General features: G+C 54.8%; 1 protein-coding gene across 12 annotated transcripts; it reads right to left on the bottom strand.

The window, feature by feature from the left end:
• Positions 1–320: 320 nt before the first annotated feature.
• On the bottom strand, positions 321–15,778 carry TAL1 (TAL bHLH transcription factor 1, erythroid differentiation factor). 12 transcript variants are annotated; one of them, XM_054512877.2, is made up of 7 exons: positions 14,535–15,369; positions 13,867–13,980; positions 13,242–13,379; positions 12,812–12,967; positions 8,960–9,394; positions 7,392–7,486; positions 321–3,571 (listed from the first exon to the last, which is right to left on the bottom strand). In XM_054512877.2, the coding sequence occupies exons 5-7, from the start codon at positions 9,391–9,393 to the stop codon at positions 3,117–3,119; spliced, it is 984 nt and encodes a 327-aa protein (XP_054368852.1). In that variant the 5' UTR covers position 9,394; positions 12,812–12,967; positions 13,242–13,379; positions 13,867–13,980; positions 14,535–15,369; the 3' UTR covers positions 321–3,116. The 12 variants fall into 12 exon arrangements, with proteins under 12 accessions (XP_054368852.1, XP_054368854.1, XP_054368853.1 ...); XM_054512879.2 differs by lacking the exon at positions 13,242–13,379; XM_054512878.2 differs by lacking the exon at positions 13,867–13,980.
• Positions 15,779–21,893: the final 6,115 nt, after the last annotated feature.

The raw sequence follows: 21,893 nt of genomic DNA, 5'->3' as shown, positions 1-21,893 counted from the left end.
CTGAACCAATGATAAAAGCAACTGCCCTAGCCATGGGAGCTGAACCCGACACACACAGGGAACCATCTGTGGGGCGGCCCTGAGCCAAAAGCGTGGGTGCACGAAGCTAAGAAGAATCCCCGACTGTGAGGCCTGGCAGAAGGAAAAGAATAGAACCCTAAGTGGGAGAGCCTCAGGGTAGGGGCGGGATCCCACCCAAGAGGACAGCTGAGTCCTGGAGTTCCCTCCATTTCGGGAGAGACAGACTCTTGCCAGGCCCTTCCTTTTAATGTCCCAACTCCCAGGCGCGGGGGTGCAAGCTGCAAGGACACAGTCCAGGCCCCTCTGTAAAACTTTTATTTAGAAATTTTCCCAATATATCCTCATATATATACACACATCATCACCACAAGGGTTGTGTCGCTAAAGAGTCACGCCCACAGTGTTGGCCTCCGGGCTGTACAAAGGTCAAGGTACCTGGAGCGGTTACTCCTCTTCTGCAGAAAAATGCAGAGACCAACGCAACTCACCACGTACAGTACAACATTGACGGAAAGTGCTGGGCCCGCCCACAGGAACAATGCGCTCTATGTACACGGGCAGGGGCAAGCCTTCGGTGGGGGGCCACGTACCATCGAAATCCCAAGTACGACCAGACCACCCCAAGGCCAAGATAGCTGTCGGCTGACTACAGATGCTGTGCCCTTTGTTCTGTTTTCGGAAAAGGAGAAAGGTTGTACCATCTGATCGTTTGCCGCCACCAATAAAAGCATATGAATTTTCCCAAAAAGATGCGAATCCCTCCAGTCCTTACAATCATGTCTGTTCTCCTCGCTTTTTTTCCCCTTTACATCTTTTCCCTTTGCACAGGTATTATTCTTGAAACGTTGCCATTTCTTCATAGGTGATGAGGCAGAGGAAGGAGGAGGGTACGGTGGGCGGGGTGAAGGGGATGCAAATGAAAATTAAAATTTTGGATCTTCTGTCGGCCTTACAAAGACATGAAGCCTTGCCCATCCCTACCCAGGCCCGTTGGGGGAAGCTGTATTATGTCTTACGTATTCTGCCCATATCTTTTTCCATTCTCACTCCTGTGCCTCCCCCTGGAAGGAGACACAAATGAGGTCAACCTGGAGAAATGAGGACAATCAGGATAACTCCGGCGAAAGTGGTTTGGAACCTAAATTTCCCAAATGCTGTGCAGTCAGGCAGACTGGCCTACTGCCGAGGCCCTGGACTCAGGATGGGAACCCCATTGCGGGAATGATACTGAGGGCAAAAGTGTTCTTTCTGGTCTCAAAATGCATCTACTTTCATGATTCCACTTCGTCTACACCACAGCCCTAGCAGACAGGCCAAGCCAGGGTATTTATGAGAAACTGACATTGAGAGAGGTAACTTATCCACGTCATTCTACAAGTCTGAGGGCTAAAAGATTACCATGTTGCTCCCCTACTCACAAACGGGAACCCACAACTTAGGAAGGAGGGGAGGGAACCAGGCTCATGCCCTATGTGCACAGGGCCGTGCTCAAAGCCCTTCACTGGGCAGGACGGTTTTCCCTCTAACCTCAAAGGCGGAGCCTGTGGGAGGAGGCTGCGGGGACTTGAGGGTACAATGACGTGTATATAGGACTCGTGTGGAGTTTGTTCCATGGGCTTGGAACGCATGTCACAGGCAGGCCTGGCCTGAGGAAAACCATGTCCCACCATGTGGACTGACACGAGAGATCAACAAGGGACAGTGGTCCACTCTACAAAAAAATTCTTCACTTTACAAAAGGACTTGCGGTAGTATTTCTTTAAAAGATGAAGGATAAGGGTTTGATTTACAAAAATTTCATGTACAACGATTGGAGGGGAGCGCTCTTATTGCAGTAAGCCAGCCTTCCATACACACCCTAGATGACTGAAAGCTGTATAATCGAGGGGTGTTGAAGATTCTGTTAAGTGAATGTGCATTTGTCTGGGTCTCAGCCAGTGCCTGGTCTCCGATTGGTTTTCCCCTGCCCTCGAAGTGCGGCTGGAGCCTGGGTCATATCAAGACCTAAAGATCCCACCAATGACTGAAGTCAAACAAAAATCCCAAATGCCAGGAATTCGTAGGACAGGGTTTGTGCTCAGCTGGCTTCCGACCAGACCGTCAGCAAACAGACACCTTGGAGAAGGAAGGTCCCTCTGAGCATCGGGGAGGACACACAGATGGGGCTGCACATCCACGCTCAGCAGAGGCACATGGCCATCGGCTCACCTCGTGAACAGTGACGGGGAGCAGAGAATACAGGCAAGTGGCTCTGGACACCGTCAGGATTTGAACCCACAGCCCCAAAGAGCGCTGGCTCAATTTCACTCTCCTCATTTTCCCTCTCTCTGCCTTCACATGAGGCCTGACCGGGCAGGCTGCCAGCCACAGATTCAGTTCCCACAAGAATTAGGAAGGCAAGTCTCAGTGGGGAGAAAGCAGAGCTTTGCTCCCCAGGGCAAGCAGTAAGGGCTAATGGGTTTTCTGACCCTCTGGCCCAGCTAGTCGAGAGCAGGCTGCCCACTGGCCATCTTCTTCAACCAGGCCCTGTAGAAGGCACCTCGAGGCCTGGGACTTTCTGCAGCAGCTAGCAAGCTGGGCGGACTGACATGGGCCAGGGTGAAGATGAGGCTCACCCGGAAATGGGCGGCTACTGGCTACCTACGTATTTGGACAGAGTGGCCACACAAGCCACACCAGCCAGCTTGGGAGGGGCTAAAGGCAAGGCAGAGGCTGCTGGATGCCCACGGGGAGAGCTGACAACCCCAGGTCTCAGCAAAGACGGGGCCCCCAAGCTCCAGGCCAAAAGCAGTGCCAGTCGAGCTTCTTACTGGAGAAGTCTTAGGGATTGGAGGGGGGGAGGGGGAAGACCGTGCCGTCTTCATAAAAAGTACCTACCACTTTGCTCCATTTTTCTGTTCTCCCACTGAGGCAGGAAACAGGAAAGCCGCCCCTGGGGCAGTTAGGGCTCCGCAAAGTTCAGACATCAAGGAAAGCTCGTCGAGTCCATCACCCTGCTTCAGAGCTGCCCGATCCTCACCCCACCTGCCCTGAAGCCCATGGTCCCAGCGGCCTGAGAGTGCCCTCCTGGCTGGTCCTGAGCGGCCCCAGCCCCATCACCGAGGACCTGCTCCATCAGCAGCTGGCAGTATGGCGGGATGGAGGCTGCGGGCGGTGTGCTTGGGGGCCGGCTCTTCTGTGTAGCTGTCCGGACTGGCGGCCCCATCCAGCGAGCTGCCACAGCTGGAGTTGGGGGAGAGCACGTCCTGCAGGAGGTCGTCGGGAGGCGCACTTCCCCCTCCCCCACCGCCTCCTCCACCAGCCCCCACCACAGGGTCCTTGCCAGGCTTGGCCCGCTGGGTACCCTCCTCCTCCTGGTCATTGAGCAGCTTGGCCAAGAAGTTGATGTACTTCATGGCCAAGCGGAGGATCTCGTTCTTGCTGAGCTTCTTGTCCGGGGGATGTGTGGGGATCAGCTTGCGGAGCTCAGCAAAAGCCCCATTCACATTCTGCTGCCGCCATCGTTCTCGGCTGTTGGTGAAGATGCGTCGCACTACTTTGGTGTGGGGACCTGGAGGTAGGAGGACAAGAGTTAAAAAAATGAGATGGAGGTCCCCCAAGGCATCTTCTCCTGTGGGGAAGAAGAGAAACCATCCACTGGAAAACTTGGGAAACCTAGAACGCCTTCTTGCCTTTTACTTAGAAAACGCCTACTCAGCCTTCAAACCCCCATTCATCTGTTTCCTCCACTCGGGGGATTTCCCTCAACCCCTCCGGACAGACCTCACCAACCACCATGGCCCTCCAAACCCCTGATCTACCCCCCCCTTTTTTTTTTAAGATTGATTGATTGATTTAAGAAAGAGACACAGAGCATCCAACCGGGGAATGGGGGGGAGGCAGAGGGAGAAGGAGGGAGTCTTTTAAGCAGACTGCGCTGAGCATGGAGCCTGATGAGGGGCTCAATCCCATGCCCCTGAGATCACAACCTGAGCTGAAATCAAGAGTCGGAGGCTTAACCGACTGGACCACCCAGGCACGCCTTCATCACTTTTGATCATTACTGGATGTGTCTATGCTTGTCTCCCTCTTGGGGCTGTGAGACATTTGAGGACAGGGACCATATGTCATTCATTCATTGTGCCAAGAGGCCGTACAGCACCAGTGAGAAAGACAAACTCTGGAGAATTGAATTCCTGACTATTACTCACTAGATAGTGACTCTGGGCAGGTTACTTAAACTATCTGTGCTTTAGCTTCCTCATCCCTAAAATGGAGATAATACTAGTAACTGAAATCAAAGATTGTCACTTGGATCTAACAACTAACACAGGTAAAGTCCTTAAGACAATACCTGCCTCAGCTTAAACATTCAATAAATGTCAACTATTACCACCCATCCATCAGTTATGTACTAAGAACCAGGCACCGTGCCAGGCACTAAGGGCAACAGACAGTGTCCCTGCCCTCATGGAGCGTACACTTTAATGGCGATGACAGATGATGAACAAGTAGCAAACAAATGAACATCTGTAATAACAGATGGAAAGGAGCTGCTACATTTAGCTGAGGTGGTTGGGGATGGCAAACTGGAGAAGGTGACATCTATAAGGTAAGGCTGAGTAAGAGCCAGCCAGGCCCAGGAAGGTAAGACATAACACTATGTGCAAAGGCCCTGAGCTAGAAAACGGCCAAAGCCAACCTGGATCATTAGTATGGGCGTGATCAGAGTAGGCTGGCTCCAGACCCCACAGGTCTCCACGGTCAGTGTGGGGACCTTATTCTAAGGGTGATGGAAAACACAGAATAGGCTGATCATGCTGGCAGGTGGGGGGAATGGAGGGAAAAGGACCTACCCTGTGGGCTCTCTCCCCCAGAAGAGAAGTGGAGGGCCATGCATGGCCTGAGGCTCTAAGCAGGTGTCGGAGGCTGCCTCAGTCTCTCCATGTCCACTGATTACAGACGAGACCAGTATTCAGACTATATTCATGTACTAAGACTTGTGGGGCAGTGGCAGACATCAGCGTGCACGTACTGAGCACCTATGGCGTTCAAAGCACTGCACTAAATGTCCCAGCCTGACCTGGGATTCCCAAAGCCAGAGAAAACAGAAGAGGGTCCTGCTAGTGCTCCTGAGCACCTGGGCTGAGGTGGTCTCTTCTGTCCCCAATACTGAGGCACAGAGCTGGGCTCCCGGCAGTCACCAGTCTCTGTGCACTGAAGGAACTCCAAGGCTGGGGATATCTGTTCACCCTCTTCGATAACCCCTAGCACCAGACCTCAGAAAGGGGAAACTAGGGTAGGGGAGAAGAGGAGAGGAGGAGGACTTGAGGCCTCCCCTTGGACCTATTGCTTGCCTCCCAGCTAAGGACAGACCGGGATGGCTCATCCGTGCCAGCGCTCCTTGCTTGATCATCTTTCTCTCTCCTACTTGCACGGACACACCTACACACTGATACACACATGCACGGATGCACACACACATACACACACACCATCTCTCAGGGAGGATTCCGCACCCCCTGCCCACCGTGCCTCTAAAAGCTGTCTTTCCAAACCCCAACGGGCAGCTGACTCTTTGCCAAAGGCCAGCCCCAGGCTGGGAAAAACAGCACACCTGCTGGCCGTCCTCCCCTGGCTCGCTGTTCTCTGGCCTCCAGGCCAGACAGAGGGGCATCCTTCAGCTACGACACGAGGAGGACCATCCCTGCTCCCTGGCTAATGCTGGCTGACCTTGAGGGAGCAGCTAGCTCTCACAGCTGCAGTGAGACCGAACTCCAGAAGGAGCACCCACCCCCAGCCAGGCCCTAAAAACACTTTACCCCACTGTACTCTCTCAGCAAGCTGTGACGAAGCTATTATTCTCCCCACTTTCCAAATGAGGACACCGAGAACCAGAAAAGGTCAGCAGCAGGAATCCACACCAAGTCCCGACTTTAGCCCCTGCATCAGTTCCACCTCTATGGACTCTTTTTGGTGAAATCTCTGATTCCAAAGTCTCACGGACATACTCTGCACTCCCCCCACACATACCCTCCTCTTCACCTCCATTTCTGTCTATTCCTCTCTGGCACCTTCCCAGAGAACTCCCCACCTCTCCGCACCTTCCTCTTCCTGGAGTCTGTCCATCCCTCTGCATCCTCTGCCTCTCTGTGGCCACGCACTGAGTAGGTGCTCAGTAAATACTGGTGACATTTATGAGTAACGGCTTCCCTATACTTCTGCACTCCCCCCAAACCCTCACCCCCTTGTCCCCTTCTCCTCCTTCCTCTTCTCTGATTCTCATTGCTTCTGCCCTCTGTAGAAAATGCCTCTTCCCTAGGGAACTTCGTGGCTGGTCTTGCCCACTTCCCGTTTGGTGTACCCCCCTCCCCTCTCTAACCCAGCAGCACTGACACCCCATCACCCTTCCCTCCTGGACCTACACCTCATGTCCTGGGCTGGTTAGGTCTTACAAGGTCTGTTCTTATCTAGACTCTAGGCCCCCTCCCCTCCAGAACACCCCAGAGGACTCCTCTCCAGAAGCTCCAGCTCAATACATAACCCTCCTACTGGCTCCTTGAATAAATCCCAGTCTGGCTTCAAGACCTCAGGTGTCCTTCCTACAGGAGTCCCAGGCCCCAGCCAGGCTGACACTGGCAGCTCCAGGGATTTGCTCCAAGTCCTGGGCTCTGAAGGGCCTGCTCTCCTGCCCCCTGGTGTTGGGTCCCCTCTACTACATGGGAAGAGGGACAGGATACTCCAAATTTCCCATTCATCCAACCCCTTTCCCAGGTTCAGCGCCAGACTACTCGGGTAGTTCACAATAGTAGTGCTGAGGACCTTCAGGGGGATGCGGACGGGTCAGGGTAGAATCTATGATGTCAGGAAGGGAACTCCAGGTCTCAGTCCTGGGTATGGAACAGGGGACGAAGGGGGCCCCACAGTATAGGGACCTGGGACAAGGGCCTTAACGGTGTAATTCCAGGCAGGGAGCAAACTCCAGACTCCAAAAAGGACCTGGGAGGAGGTGCAAGAAATCCCTGAGGGTCAGTGCTTAGAGGCAGGGAGCACCGTGTGTTCTGTCTTCCCCCAGGGGATTCTTGCCAAGTGTAGGAACGGAGCAACAGTGGGGACTACAACTGACCCCAGAGGTTTGGCCTAAACGCCACAATGTGTCCTCACTGCCATGTGCCCTCTTCCCAGGACCGAGAGGATGGCCCCCCCAGCCCCACCCACAACCTCCCCTCGACCTAAGTCAGCTGCAGGGCAAGGACTCTGGCAGACTTGAGTTCCAAGGTAGCCAGCCCATCTACGTGAGACACCTATGGAGGAGTCCCTGGTGATCCCCCCTTCAGGGGGCTCTAGCCAGCATGAGGAGTGAGGACAAAAGAAGAGGCAGGTACACTCACCATCAGTAATCTCCATCTCATAAGGGGACGGTCTCCTCTTCACTCGGTTGTTGGTGGCAAACATAGGGAAGGCATCTGGCTCCCCAAAGAACCCACTGTGGGAGGGAGCAGGCAGATCACAGGATCACACGTAGGTGGAGGGGAGAAAGGCTCCTTAGCGATCCTCCCCACATGTTCTTGAGCACCCGCCCCCCGGGGAAAACAGGGGCAACCCTGCTCCCTTCATACCTGAGTTTGGGACAGAAGGTCCGTCACACACAGACACCCAAACACACTCACAGAATGCTCCCACTCTCCTCGGTGAGACAAGCAAGGGGAGAAGCGGCCACACCCCCACACACCCCTCCCCCGCCACACAATCAGAAGTGAACACATGGAGCAAACGCAAAAATGAACACACACACCCCACAAGCAGACATACCCCCTTCCCGGAGGCGAGCACACAACCCACACACACCTCCCCTCCCAATCAGGTACTCACACAAGCAGGGGTGGCCTTCACACCTGATAGTGTGCAACTCTAGCACCTCACAGGACACACGGTCCCTTTCCCCACAAATCACCCCACCTTCACACAGGCCCCGGGGGCCTGAGGACAGACAACAGAAAGGAAACCTCCCTCGAGGGACCACTGCTTACATGCCCCCCCCCCATTCTGGGCTCTCAATAGCTTCTTCCTCAAGGTCTCCCACAGACTCACTAACTGCCCCACACTGTCAACCCCTGCCTCATCCTCCTGTGTCCACCCCAAACCTACCTCTATCTCCCCACTGTCTCGGTGGCCCCAGCAGGGGAATGGACACCTTAACACAGTGGGGGTACGGGCCCCAGCCTGAGACCACAGCTAGGGGCAGAGGGGCTCAGGAGGGGAGGGAGGGATCCACTCCCCACACCGGCCTGGAGCAGTTCCTGGGGAGGGAGCCCTCTTGCAACTACCCTGGGATCGTATCACTTACCTGTCCACTGAGGGCTGCAGCTTCCAGAAGAATTTCACAGCGAGCGCATTCAGACACATTCTTGCCTGGTACTCACACTCAAGCCACTCCCTTCGGTCACACCACAGATCCAACCCTAACACACACACACACACCCCCTTCAGTCCCCACCACACACCCAACCCTCACACACACACACACCCTTCGGTCCACACCAAACACCCAACCCTAACCCTAACACACACACACACAGACACACACACACACACACCCCGCCCCCCCAAAATCCAGCCCGGCCAGCGCGCTCCCGCTCACTGGCAGCCACAGCCCGCACTGCCAAAGGCGTGGACCCCCCGCCCCGGGCTTACGCACACCCACGCACGGAGCCCCCCACAGCCAGCCCCGCGCACACGCACGCGCCCACAGGGGACCCCCTGGTCGCTGGCGCACGGGCGCGGGCGTGCAGGCTTTTCCGCCCTCGGGTCTCCAACACCCCCTCTCTTCCTGCGCTCCAGCCGCTCCGCGCCGTCGGGAGGAAGGCGGTCGCTCCGAGGGGCAGAAGGGGCGCCCGGCCCGAGAGCCGCCCCGTGGCCGCCCGCCCCCCCCCCCCGGCCCTCCCGCCGCGGCGCTGACCTGCCGAGCGAGGCCAGCGGCTGGCCGAGGCTGTAGAGCAGCGCGCGGCCGGGGGCGGCGGGGGCCGCCAGCGCGGGCGGGCTCAGCTGCACCATGCGGCCGTCGCCGGGCAGCTCCGCGGGGGCCGAGGCGGGCGCGGGCCCCGGAGGTCTGCACAGCTCGGTGGTGGGCACCCGATGGCGCGCTTCGGCCGCCGCCGCGTCGCGGCCCTTTAAGTCCCGCGCGGCGCCGCCCCCACCTGCGGGGCCGCCCCCCGGGCCGCAGCGCGCGCCCAGCTCGATGACCGGGGGCTCCGCGGGGGCCGCGCGGCTCGTCTCCTTGGCGACGCCGTTCAGCAGGACCAGGTGCGGGGGGGCCATGCGGGCCTCGGCCGCGTCCCGTCCCTCTAGCGGGGGGTCACTGCGGGCCGCCTCGCTCGGCGGCCGCTCCGTCATCCTGCGGGCAGACAGACAGACAAGCGGACGCCCGCTCTGACAGCCGCCCCCAGCCCACCGAGGGGTGGGTGAAGGGCAGGGAGAAATTCGCGCACCGAGACGTGGGAAGAGGCGGACTGACTTAGCGCCACGTGGACACACGCCCTCCCCCGGGGCCTGAAGGCGCCGCGGCCGGGCTGGGGCGGGAGGGAAAGAGGGCCTAAGGTTTGGGAGAAGAGGGAGGGTGTCTCGGAGACACAGAGACTGAGGAGATGGAAAAAGACGACAGACATTGGAAGAAAAGGAATACAGCCCGCGAAAGAAAACAGAAGGGAAAAAAGGAGGAAGGAAATGTAGAAAGAGGTTAGAAAGAAATATCATCTTGTCCCCCTGCTCAGGCCGCAAGGGAAGAGGAGGGAACAAATCCCCTGACCATGTTCTTCCCGCCCCTCTTTTGGTTTTGGCGGGGAAACTGGCGCCGAGGTGGGGTGCTTTTCGAACCTCCCTTGCCTCTGAACAAGTAGAGAGCTCAGGGAATGGAGGTTACAGGCCCTCGGGACCCCTGCGCACACCGCTGGCAGAGACTCCTGCTCTCCTTCTCAACGTATATTCACCCCCCTGCAGGGAGTGTCCATCTGTACTAAGCAAAGGCATCGTGTATTCTGTGCCGCTGAAAACCCCAGTGGCCCTTTACTCCCACTGAGACCAGAGATGAGACATCCAGGAAGAGAAGCAGATGATCCTAGCCCTGCGTCCCCCCCACGCTCCCCCTCCCCACTCCACCTCCTTCTGCTCAGCTGTACTCAGAAGTGAGGTGGCTCTGGAAGGGAGGCTTGGCTGAGAGGGTACGGAGCCCAGGCATTCAGAGTGCCCCTGAGGCCACTGGGGTCTAGACTCCCATCCTTGAGTGGAAAGAGGTATCATGAAGGTCGAACTCTTCCATCCCCCTCTCCTGCCTCTGTTGTCTTCTGGGAAATGGGAGCAATACCTCATTTATGCATTTACAAGCACTGTGCAAATGCTCAAGTAAACATTACTCCTGGCAAGGAGACCAGGCCAGTGAGGGGACTGCCTTGCCCAAGGTCACATGAACCTATTTGCCACGGAGCCACAGAACAGGATCAGAACTGCGATCTCACTCTGCACTATCTTCCTGTATACAACCCTCCCATGTATATCCCTGGCGCTGAGGACACTCCTTCTTTTCTCCACAACCATATTCCAGGATGACCAAAGAGGCTCTATTTCCCACTAACACTTGCTGGTTGGGGGGGGGGCTGGCTTCCATCACCCCGCTTTGATGCCAATGGAAGTAGGGCCCCAAAAGAATGAGAACCAAAAAACCATGAGACTCTGGGTCTGGAGTTTGGGGGTGCTTGTGAGTTGTTTTAATAAAATACACACACACATATATATGTGTATATATATGTATATACATATATACATTACATATATATACATGTATACATTATATATTTATATATATATATATAAAATCAACTTGACAGCCTTCATAAGATGTTCAAAATAAGGCTTCTCCTCTCAGAATTAGATGATTGGGATATTTTATAGCAGAAAATACAAAAAAATCCAATTCAGCCCCAAGCAGAGTCCATCTAATCACTCACGGCAGCCGTTCTGCCACTGCACCACTCTGGACCCGAGCTGGCCTGAGAAACGTCCTCCCAGCCCAGAAGAGAGACCTGACCTTCTGAAACCTCCTCCAGGGCTCAGCAAAATTGCCACCAGGCACACAAGCTGATGGAGAATTGTCATTTGGATTGCACTTCTGCCCTGGGTCTGCCAGCTCCAGGGCTCACCAGGAAACAGAATTCCCCAAGACCCCGGTGTACAAGAGCCGCAAAGGCAGTGGGTCCGCAAGGCTTCATTGGAAGTGAGTTTATGATTATGGCGGAAACAATAGATCCGTATGCACAGAGCAGGACTGCCAAGACACTGTGGCCACTAGAAATGCACCAGAGGTATACTAGTCCAGTCTTCCACGCTCCCCTGCAGCAGTGAAATGCACCAGTAATATACCATCCTGTGGCAAAATATACAAGCCCAAGTTGCTGATTCCCTACCTTACTGTCCCCACACACCGTTGTGTGCCCAGTGACACGTGCTTCAGCCCCAGCTTCTAACCGAGTAACAAACGGTGCACACTGCAATCACCAGACTGAATTCAAGCTCTCCTTATGACACATTTATACCCTCTGATTAATTCCAAGGCTTCGTGTAGGCGCGGATCCCGGAGGGGCAAGAGGATCACATATTCCAGATGAGTTGACCCTGGCCCCAAATGCCCTCCCCAGTCGCCTATAAATATCTATATCTCCAAGGCTCCCTGTAAGAAACCTATGATTGGTCCCCAGGGTCTGTGGCCGACCTCTCCCCGCCCATCCCCGGACCTTAGGAAAACCCGGCAGGCTGTTCAGCAACCAGGATCACCCAGGCGAGGGGGTCCATGCTCCAGAAAAAGCCAACAGAGGACTCATAAGCACCTTTGGTTGTAGGGGACTACACCCCATCACTTGGCTTCGGTTAAGATTACTGGAAGGAAAGCCCGAGTGATTTTTTGTTTGTTCATTTGTTTTTATTTGGGGAAGATGAAAGAGTGGGGAGAAGCTTTTGAACAGACTCACGCTAGACTATTTGACCATTACAACTCCTCTGTCTTTGTGCCGCCCAGAACCAGCTCGAAGCCCCCAACACCGGATCCTCATCTCCTGTTGCCAGATGGCCGCAACGTTTCCGTTTGTGTCTGAGCACGACAGGGATCCCAGGAGCTCCTGAGCGGGCAGGCAACAGGGTCTCCCGCAGCTGCCAATTCCCGGCAGGGAAAATTTCTCCTATGAAAACAGCCTCCTGCTGGTAAGCGGGGTAAGAGCTAGCTGGCTTCCTGTCCTTCATAATGCACCCACACCCCAACAACCCCCTGGGGGAGCCCCAGGCCTGCTCCAGAACCAAAAGCACCAGTGAACAGAACCACCTTCCCTGCCACTACGAGAGAGCGGAGGGGTGTTCCAACCCAGCCCCACCCTAGGCCTTAGGCCCTGGTCAGGGCCCACCGGAGTTGGGACTGTGCTAGGCGGGATGGCTGGGCCTTCTTCCTGCCGGCAGCCCAGGCACACGCAGCCTGCACCATCCGGATATAGCCGCCCCAAATTTAGGAGCCTTGTGAAACACCCACAGAGCCAGGACTGATGGGAGCAGCCTGGGGGACAAGGTCCAGCTAGGTGTTTTTACCCACGATGGAAATGGAAAGGGCTCCAGAAGCCACAGAGGCACAGATCCCAGATTCCCAGCTCTGGGTTCGTCCTCCCCTCACCCAGTCGTAGACTGGACTGTCCTCTGTCCTAAGCCTCCCCCACCCCAGGCCGGAACCCAAGGTCTTCCTGGACACTGTTTTCACCGATACTGTTCCCCCAAAACTCACCTGGGGCATATTTAGAGAAACCGGCCCCTCTGAATAGGATCTCCACTCTGCCGGAGAGGGGCGGGAGCCAAGGTCCAAGTTGCAGACGGGGGTCTTTGCTTTCCCCCTCTCTCGCTGAGAGACCAGCAGTTAGGCCACGGTGTGGTCCTGGGCAGTCTGCCGCGCCCAAAGCGAGTTTCCAGGAAAGATGGGGGTGGAGAGAAAGAGGGAGGGCGAGAGGGAGGGAGAGAGAGAAATGGGGGTCAATGGCTGGGAATTACCTCCTGTCCTCGCCAACCAGCCCAGGGAATTGCAAACGGCTTTCTGCCCCCACCCTGCAGGTGTTCAAAGCCTCTCCCCAATCCCCCTTTAAAAAGAACCCTACACCTGACCAATCAGGAATAACTATAATAACTATAACAACAACAACGAGCTCAAGCTCTGCACAGACCTCTGGAACAATTTCGGGCCCTCCGACCGGGATGTCTGGTTCAGTGCAGCCGAGTTTGTTTTCTAAGCACTGACATGTCTATGCGATTGGCTTGGGAACCCCAGTCAGGCCGGAGCAGCGGCCACAAGCCTAGCACAGCTGGGTGGAGAAATGTGTGTTGGAAAGGGGGGATCCGGTTTTCAGACCCTGATCTGTGGGGCAGAACCTCCAAGGCCCCCATTCTCTCCATGCCCACCTTTAGCCAAAAGCGAAACCAGAACTCAATTCTAAAGGCTACTTTCCCACAGGAATGGAGTCAGAACAGCACAGATCCAAGGGGATGGGGGGGGGGGGCGCAGATCTATCTAGGTCCCCTCTTTTCTTCCACTGATAAAGAAAGAAAGCCCCCGCCTCCCTTTCAACCATCCCCACACGATGATTTTCAATTTTTCAGTGTTCAGACTAGCAGAGTAGGGGAGAATTCTAATAATTCCTTGCAGCGATAAACAAGGCAAAGGCAGGGAGGGTAAAATCCAATACTGCTTCCCAGTGTGTAGCGTAGGGAGATTTGGGTTGCTTTTTTTTCTTTTCCGATGGGTTTTGTTTAATTTGTTTTGCCTAAATTGTCCAGTTTATGATTACACACCGAAATCCTGGATTAATTCCAAAGGACTCCTTTTTGCCCTGGCTTTGGTGGAAATATAGGAATAATTCTTCCCTGCGGTTTCAGTCCAATGCGGGAGATTTTCTTTCTCCTCTTCTAATCCAGATGGGGGGAGGGGTGGGAAGAAAGGAAAATCCACTCATTCCTATTTTTTAGGTCCGTGTTAATTTTTGCTTTATGACAGGGTCTCTGTGCCCGTTCCTCTCTCCATTTTCTCTCCCTACCTCAAACCCAGCAACTTAAAAAAATAGAGCTGGTCGCGGGGAACCGCGCAGCTTTGTTTTCGCTCCAAAGAAGCTAAAAGGGACAAGCCGTTTTGCTACCGAACGATTACTTTAATTAAATAGAATGATGATGATGGTGATGATGATGACGATGCATTAGTAACCACAATAACTGGCAAAATAAAATCCTTTTTTTCGCAGAGAGGGCAGCACTGACCCCATCCCTCCACAAAGGCTGGCCCTGGTCACCGATGCGACGGATACCTGACCCACGCCGCAATGTCGCTCACCCGGGGAAGGGATAGAAAAGTGTTCTTTGGAGATTATCCCGAGGGTCCCCACCCCAGGCGCAAAACCTGGAGAATGCGCCCATTGTCTTTTCCAGGCCTCTCCCGTAGACCCCGCGGAGGTACCCGCGAAACTGACCAGAAATGGATGAAGCCTGGGTGCGGCGGAAACCCGAGCCGGCGGCTACCGGCTTGAAGGCGCGGGCCTTGGCGAGCGCTGCTCAGCTTCGAGCCTGGAAGAACCTCCCCCTCACTAACAAACCCCTCAAACACCGAGGCACAGACTGGCCTCTGGACAGAGCAGCCGCCGATCGGGCTCCGTCTGCCCATCCAAGCCAACACTGGCTTCCGAATACATCATAATTTGGAATAAAATGTGAAATCCCTCTCCCCGCCCCCTTGCCGCCTCCTCAACTTGCGGCTCCATCTCCTCCTGCTCGCCCTCCCCTCCACCCCCCAGCGATTTGCAAATGCACTTCTAAAGGACACAAGCACACAGGCACACAACCCAGTATGGACAGGACCACGCACGGTCCACCCCATAGAGGGGAAGCAAAGTAAATACAACCCAACACTGCCCCACAAGCCGACACGGTCAGGCCCGCACACTGTCCAACACGATTCAACGAAATCAGTCCAACGCAATCGCTCATGGACACACATCCAACGTAGTCAGGATCACACACGCCCGACACAACAACGAAACCACCCAAATACAATCGCAAAGGCCACACAACCCAACACACAGAGCCAGACCCATGTCGAGAAGGAAAAACGAACATAATCGTATACAACGATGAAAACGCAGAAGGGCTCGAAGAAGCCAAATCAACAACCCAAAGAGCGCGGACACCATCACACTCGGACACACAACCCTTCGCCTGGAAGACCACACTCGGAAGAAGCATCGCCGACGGCTCACACACGCACTCACAATCCCACCGCATGCACACAACCACCAAGAAGAAATGAAAACCAACCACCGCCTCGCGCATTTCTGTATATTGCGTAAGGAAAAAGGGGAAGGAAGGAAGAGAGTCTCCGAGGCGGGAGGGGCGGCGGCGGCGAGCGGAGGGTGTCCGTGGAAAATGCCCCCCATCGAAAGAAACCCGGGGAAAAGGAGCGGAGACCTCTTCTTCGAGCGGGGAAAAGGAGAGAGGAACTGATGGGGAAATCCGCGGGAGGCCGCAGGGTGCTTCCCCCTAGAAAAAGGCCAGAATGCTCACGTTTTGCCGCTACGGGGGGATGCGTGTGGCCATTTTGAGGCCTGGTCCTTCGTGCGGAGGCCCGCCCCCGCGCCTGTCCCCGTCCCCGTTCCCCGCCCGCGCGCCCAGGCTCCTCCAGCGACGCGCGCTAATCCCTCTCACGTTCTGGGCCTCGTTAGCATGGGCCGAGGCGCGCCGGGGCCGTGTGCGCCGCCGAGATAAGGCCCTGCCGCGGGTCCGCTCGCCCCCGATAAGCGCCTCGGCCATTATGGGCCAAATGATTCATTTTAATTTGGCAATTTCACCGCAGGGAGTGGGGACTGGTTGTGCGGCGCGGGGCCCGGCTCCGGAATGCGCCACGGAGAGAGTAGGGCGCGCAGTCTAGGACTACGCGAGCCCAGCCCCATTTCTGATCCCGAAGCCTCTCGGGAACCCGGGCACCCCGCAACCTCAGTCCCTCGGCCTTCCAGACACCTTTCTTCAGCGACTCTCATCCCAGAACTCCGTCCCTGCCTCTGACGCCCAAAACATCACTCCCCAGCCCGTCCCCGGCATTCATTCTTTCTCCAGTGTCCTAGACACCCGCATTTCAGTGGGCAGTTCCTCATCCCAGAAAGCTCCCCAGCTCCCCCTCTGCACACCCCCACCCCCTTCAGCCCTGGCTCTTTTCTGCTCTAAAACGGAGCATGCTTGCCTCCAGTGTCATCGACTGAGCTCACATCCAGGGCTCTGTGGAGGGACACCTGGTGTCAACGGAGCGATTTAAATGTCCCTTCTGCTGAGTTCCAGGCTGAGCCCCGAGCCTGGGAACGTCCCCAACCCTCCTTGTATTTTAAACATTTTAATCTTGCTACTAACGCACCGTTCTAAGCACTCTACAAATACAAAATCTTTTCGTTTTCATAAACAATCCTAAGACGCTGGTGCTATTATTATCCTCCATTTAGAGATGAAGAAACTGTGGCACAGAAAGTCAAAGAAACTTTACCGAAGTGACAGATCTAGTAAGTGGTGGAGCCTGGGAAGCACATTTGGCATCAGAGTCCTCTCTGGAGCTCAGGTGATGAAGAAGGGCAGCTGGAGCCTAGGCTGGGAGGACAGATCTGGGCTCAACTCATTGCAGGGACCAAGATCTTACTGTGGAGTAGAAATCTGGGTTCAGTGAGGAGTGGGCAACTGGGACTCAGCCCAGGGAGGGTATCTGCTTTCCTTCTTTGACGGTGGAGTGGAAGCAGCAAAGGCTCAAATCTTGCAAGTCACCTGGCTCTGAACCTCCATTTCCTTGTCTGTAAAATCGGGAGATAATACCTACCTGATACTATAATCATTAAAAAAAAAAATAAAAAGAAGTCAGTGGTGAGGGGCCTGGGTGGTGCAGTCTGTTGAATGAGGGACTCTTGATTTCAGCACAGGTTGTGATGTCAGGGTCGTAAGATCAAGCCCCACGTCAGGCTGTGCGCTCAGTGTGGAGTCTGCTTGAGATTCCCTCTCCCTCTGCCTCTGCCCCTCTCACTCATGTGCTATCTCTCTCTCAAATAAATAAAGAAATCTTTTTAAAAAGGCAGTGGTGAGAACAATAATCTATGGAACCTCACCCAGCCCAGAGCCCTGGACGACTTCATATGCACATGCATGGGAATTCCGGTTATTGTTACAGAGAAGAAAATTAAGGCACAGAGAGATGCGACTTGGCCAAAGCTCACAGTGACCCCAGGAAAAGATGAGACCCAAACTCCAAGTATCCAGTTTCCAGTCCACAAGTCTACCCATCATGCCAGGATGTTTGGTCCTTCCAGCAGCTCTGGTTTGGAGCCTGAGAACTAGGGAAAAGCCCTTGAGTTCCAGTCAAGGATAGAGCCCAGAGTGTGGTCACAGTCGGAGTACTGGCCCCCCCTTGCCATCAGGATGACTCTCTGTGAAGAGACGGTTAATTCAGTGCAGGCTGTTCCCTTCTGTTCCTCTTGTGCTCTCTGGTGGGAGTCAGGATGCACTGTGGGTACAGATAATGCCTACAGAATCTCATGGTTCTCGAGAAGGGCCATCCATGTTCTGCGAAAAGAAGTTTAATTCCTGGACTTGCCACAAGGTGTCCCCTGGCCCAGCCACACCAGCCTTTGGCAGGGACCCTGAGAAGGGGTCTCTGGGGTCTATTAAGCCCCATCTCTTGCTGTCTCCCCATGGCTCCAGCCCTGCCTCACCCATTATTATCAAATCGAACCCTCCCTCATGCCCTAGTTACTGCTGCTCCTTCTGCCTCACTGGCCTCCTCTTCTCACATCCATCTCCCAAGACCCAACCTTTTGGCCACCTCCTCCCTGAAGCCTCCCTTCCATGGGGTTGGCTTTCTTCTCTCCCCCTTCTGGTCCCTGCTGCCTTTGCTGGCAGCATCACTTACCTGAAAGCGCAGGAGTCATGTAATTCTGAGTTCCAAGCCCAGTGCTGTCATCTGTGAGCAAGTCAGTTCACCTCTGAGCCCCTCCAAATAGGTGCTGGCCATCCCCATCAGAAAGCCCAGCCAGGGAGCGCTTCCCTGAGAAAATGATGCCTGAACTGAGATCTAAGAGTGGGATCCAGGGGCGCCTGGGTGGCTCAGTTGGTTAAGCGTCTGCCTCCAACTCAGGGCCTGATCCCAGGGTCCTGGGATCGAGCCTCGCATTGGCATCGGGCTCCCTGCTCAGCGGAGAGCCTGTTTCTCCTTCTCCCACTCCCCCTGCCTGTGCTCTCTCTGTCAATTAAATAAATAAAATCCTTAAAAAAAAATCCTTATTATAAAAAAATAAAAAATAAGAGTGGGATCTGAGGGAGAGTAAAAGAGTGAACATCTAGAGCCTTCCACGTGGGACAAGGGCTGAAGCAGAAGGGCCCTAATTTCATACAAGGAACAGAAAAGAGTCTACCGTGGCTGGAGCAAGCCTGAGGTCAATTTAAAGGATTTAGGGGGGAACCATTTTGTTTATTTGGTTTGAGGGTGGGCACTGTGTCCTATATAGGATCAGATTTGCATTTCCGGAAACTCTTTGGCTGCAAGGTGGAGAAGGGGTGTGGGTGGGTGGGAAATGGGAAGACTAGTTCTGACACCATACAGTGATCCAATTGGAGGGTGTTGGACTGAGGCATGTATTTAGGATACAAAATTGGGTTTGTAAGAATATGGTTTGGGGGATGAGGGGGAAGGAGAAATCCAGGAACGCTCTGGGTTTCTGGCTTTCCTTTGCCTAGACCGCTGGTGTTAGTCCTGGAGATGGGGGTCTGGAGGCCAAGGGGTTTTGAATTCCTTGACTTTAGGTGTCTGAGGCATCTACCTCTTACTGGGCATTAAATGACCCTACCAGGCTGTAGGGAAGGAACAAGGGACAGGTGGCAAGGTTTTTGTGAGCCAGCCCCATGGCAGAGTGTGCCCAGACGTCGGTGGCAGGTTGGGGAGGTGACACTCACCATCCCCCTCTGCTCGCAAAGCTCCAGATTGTGACAGTCTGGCAGCCATCCCGGACCTGTCCCCCACCCCCCTGTGCCTGGAGCTGGGGGTTCGTGACGTCTACACCCTCCCCCCAAGCCCTGTTTCCGACGGTCGGTGGAAAAACGGAAACTGCGCACTGAGCGGGGCGCCGCCCGAAATAGCATCTGGTGCCTGTCGGTCAGCGCGCTGTCCGAGCGTCCAGGAGGGAGTGACGTGGCCCACGGCCCGCCAGGAAATGCCACCCCTCCTCCGCCCGCCCCAAGCAGGGGCCTTGGGCGGGCAGGAAACCCAGAGCGCCAGAGCTGGGGCTGGGGGGGGGGGGGGCTGTAGGGAGGAGGGGAGGTTGGGACCTAGACGGGTCAGTCTGGAGTCTGGTCCTGGAGGGGAGCCGCCTGGAGGGAACAGCCTTGCCAGGTTTGGGGCCTCCGACCTGTCCCCCACCTCCGTCCCTACCCCTACCAAAGGCTGGGTTCTTCCTAACCCCCAAATTTGAGGCTTTAATTTTTTTCAAGTGTTTCCGCCTACCCAGTCCCGGGTTCTAGCTGCTCTGAGCTTTCTCCCTGGAGCTTGTTCTCTGGAGGGGAGGCAGGGAGTTTGCACGCTGGTGGGCAGCCAGGTTTCCTTTCAAGACATCTATGAGGTGGTACAATGTACTGGGGACTGTCCTAAGCACTTCAAAAGTATTATTAATTCAATTAATCCTTACAACAACTCAGTGTAGTGGCTGCCATTACCTCCATTTTGTAGGTAGCCAACTAAGGCACAGAAAGTTTGAGCAACTTTGCGGAGAACACCCAGCTGGTGAGTGGTGGAGCCGGGATTCAGGCCCCGGGCAGTCGGGCTTGAGGCTCTGTTGCTTCCAGGGGCAGTCCGGATTGCGCATCCCTGCTCTCCCACTTGCTGGTTGAGTGACTCCATCTCTGTGTTTCACTTTCCTGTCTGTAGAAGGGAGGTCATCATTGTCTATACATCAGAGTGTTCTCATCACAGGATTAATTTTTTTTAAAGGTTTTATGTATTTATTTGACAGAGACACAGCGAGAGAGGGAACACAAGCAGGGGGAGTGGGAGAGGGAGAGGCAGGCTTCCCGCGGAGCAGGGAGCCTGATGCGGGGCTTGATCCCAAGACCCTGGGATCATGACCCAAGCCGAAGACAGATGTTTAACGACTGAGCCACCCAGGCGCCCCAGGGTCACAGGGGATTTAAACTGGGACATAATCCCGGTGTTATCCAAAGTGTCCATGATTTTGAAGTAGTTTTCTTGGTGTAGTAAATACACCATTATAGCTAGCAGGAATGAAGAGGTCATCTGGTCCAAGCCAACGTGGGTGCCGACCAGCTGAGGGACAATGGGTGAGCTGAGCCTGTTGCCTCATCTCTAAAGTTGAGGTCATGCCAGCAGCCCGGCAGGGTTACCATAGAGGACATGGCAGAGGAGAGGCAGAAGCAGGGAGCGGTACAGGCAAACACAGCAGGCGCTCAGGACATGGAGCCCCCCGCCCCCCAGCGGCCCAAGGGTCCCGCCCACAGGTATTTGCGTGTACCCAAGGGCCCGGGGCCTGTGTGAGTGACCACTGGCAACTATTTGCTAGCCAGAGGGTTGGGGGCGGTACACATGCTCTGTCCTTCTCTGACAGCTCTAGAAGCAAAACCATTGATGGCAGAGCTATCTGGGCAACTCTGCTTGCGAGGACAGAGTTAAGTCACTAACCATTCCATCTGTCTGGGGAGCATCCCTGGTCTTCCGAATGCTCCTGGGAGAGGTGTGGGTCAGGGAAAGGGCCCTGGCTTCAACGCATTAGGAAGCACAGTGCTTTCTTAACACGTTCAATGATCTTCTGGTGGCCTTTTCTGCAGACGACAGTGGCAAACCAGAGCAGTGGGTCTCAGAGTTGGGTGAGCATCAGAATCACCTGGACGTCCTGTTGAGATGCAGACCCCTCTGGGCCTCACTCTCAAAGTCTCCCATGCATCGGGCCTGGGGCGGGGCCTGGGAATTTGCTTTTCTAACAAGTTCCCAGGTGATGCTGATGGTCCACTTCGAGAAGCGTGGAATTAGAGTGACGCCCTTTCTCTCCCCGGGAGTTGTGACAGCAGTGCTGGGGTTTGGCAGCACAGGATGACTCTCCCCACATTTCAGCTGGAATTCCGTCTCAGGCCTCCTTGTTGGCAGCGTAAGGCTTCTTTCAGAGCAAGGACTAGAGACCACATGGAAGTGGAAGGGGGAAGCCCTGACACCTCCTCAAGTCGGAGTTTTTAACCATTAAAATTAATCCTGTGGGACGCCTGGGTGACTCAGGCATTAAACATCTGCCTTCGGCTCAGGTCATGATCCCAGGGTCCTGGGATCGAGCCCCGTATCGGGCTCCCTGCTCCGCGGGAAGCCTGCTTCTCCCTCTCCCACTCCCCCTGCTTATGTTCCCTCTCTCGCTGTGTCTCTCTTTGTCAAATAAATAAATAAAATCTTTAAAAAAAAATAAAAAATAAATCTCCTGTCACCCTAAAAGTTAAAAACAAATAGATAAAAATCTCATGAAAAGATGCTCAAATTTACATTAGGGAAATGTAAAGTAAAACTGCAATGAGATACCCATGACACACCAACTAGAATTGCTAAAATTTAAAAGACTGACAATAGGGCTGGGAGGCTCAGTCGGTTAAGTGTCTGACTTTTGATTTCGGCTCAGGTCATGATCTCAGGGTCATGAGATCGAGCCCTATGACGGGCTCCACACTGAGCATGGAGTCTGCTTGTGATTCTCTCCCACTCTCTGCCCCTCCCCACTGGTCTCTCTAATGGTGAGGATGTGGAACAACTGGAATTCTCATACATT

The sequence above is a fragment of the Mirounga angustirostris genome, unplaced genomic scaffold, assembly GCF_029215605.1.
Source record: "Mirounga angustirostris isolate CCGP_5_RB_7025 unplaced genomic scaffold, mMirAng1.0.hap1 SCAF_4, whole genome shotgun sequence".
NCBI lineage: Eukaryota > Metazoa > Chordata > Mammalia > Carnivora > Phocidae > Mirounga > Mirounga angustirostris.
Note: the sequence above shows the minus strand (reverse complement) of the source record. Positions and strands in the feature narration are given on the sequence as shown.

Bases quoted from the DNA above. Each gene is read 5' to 3' on its own strand.
- TAL1 (XM_045897746.2), bottom strand. From the start codon at position 9,393: ATGACGGAGCGGCCGCCGAGCGAGGCGGCCCGCAGTGACCCCCCGCTA. The intron at 7,487-8,959 runs GTCAGCGCCGCG...TCCCTCCCACAG, and splicing joins CCGCTGGCCTCGCTCGGCAG to TGGGTTCTTTGGGGAGCCAG. The intron at 3,572-7,391 runs GTGAGTGTACCT...TCCTACCTCCAG, and splicing joins TGAGATGGAGATTACTGATG to GTCCCCACACCAAAGTAGTG.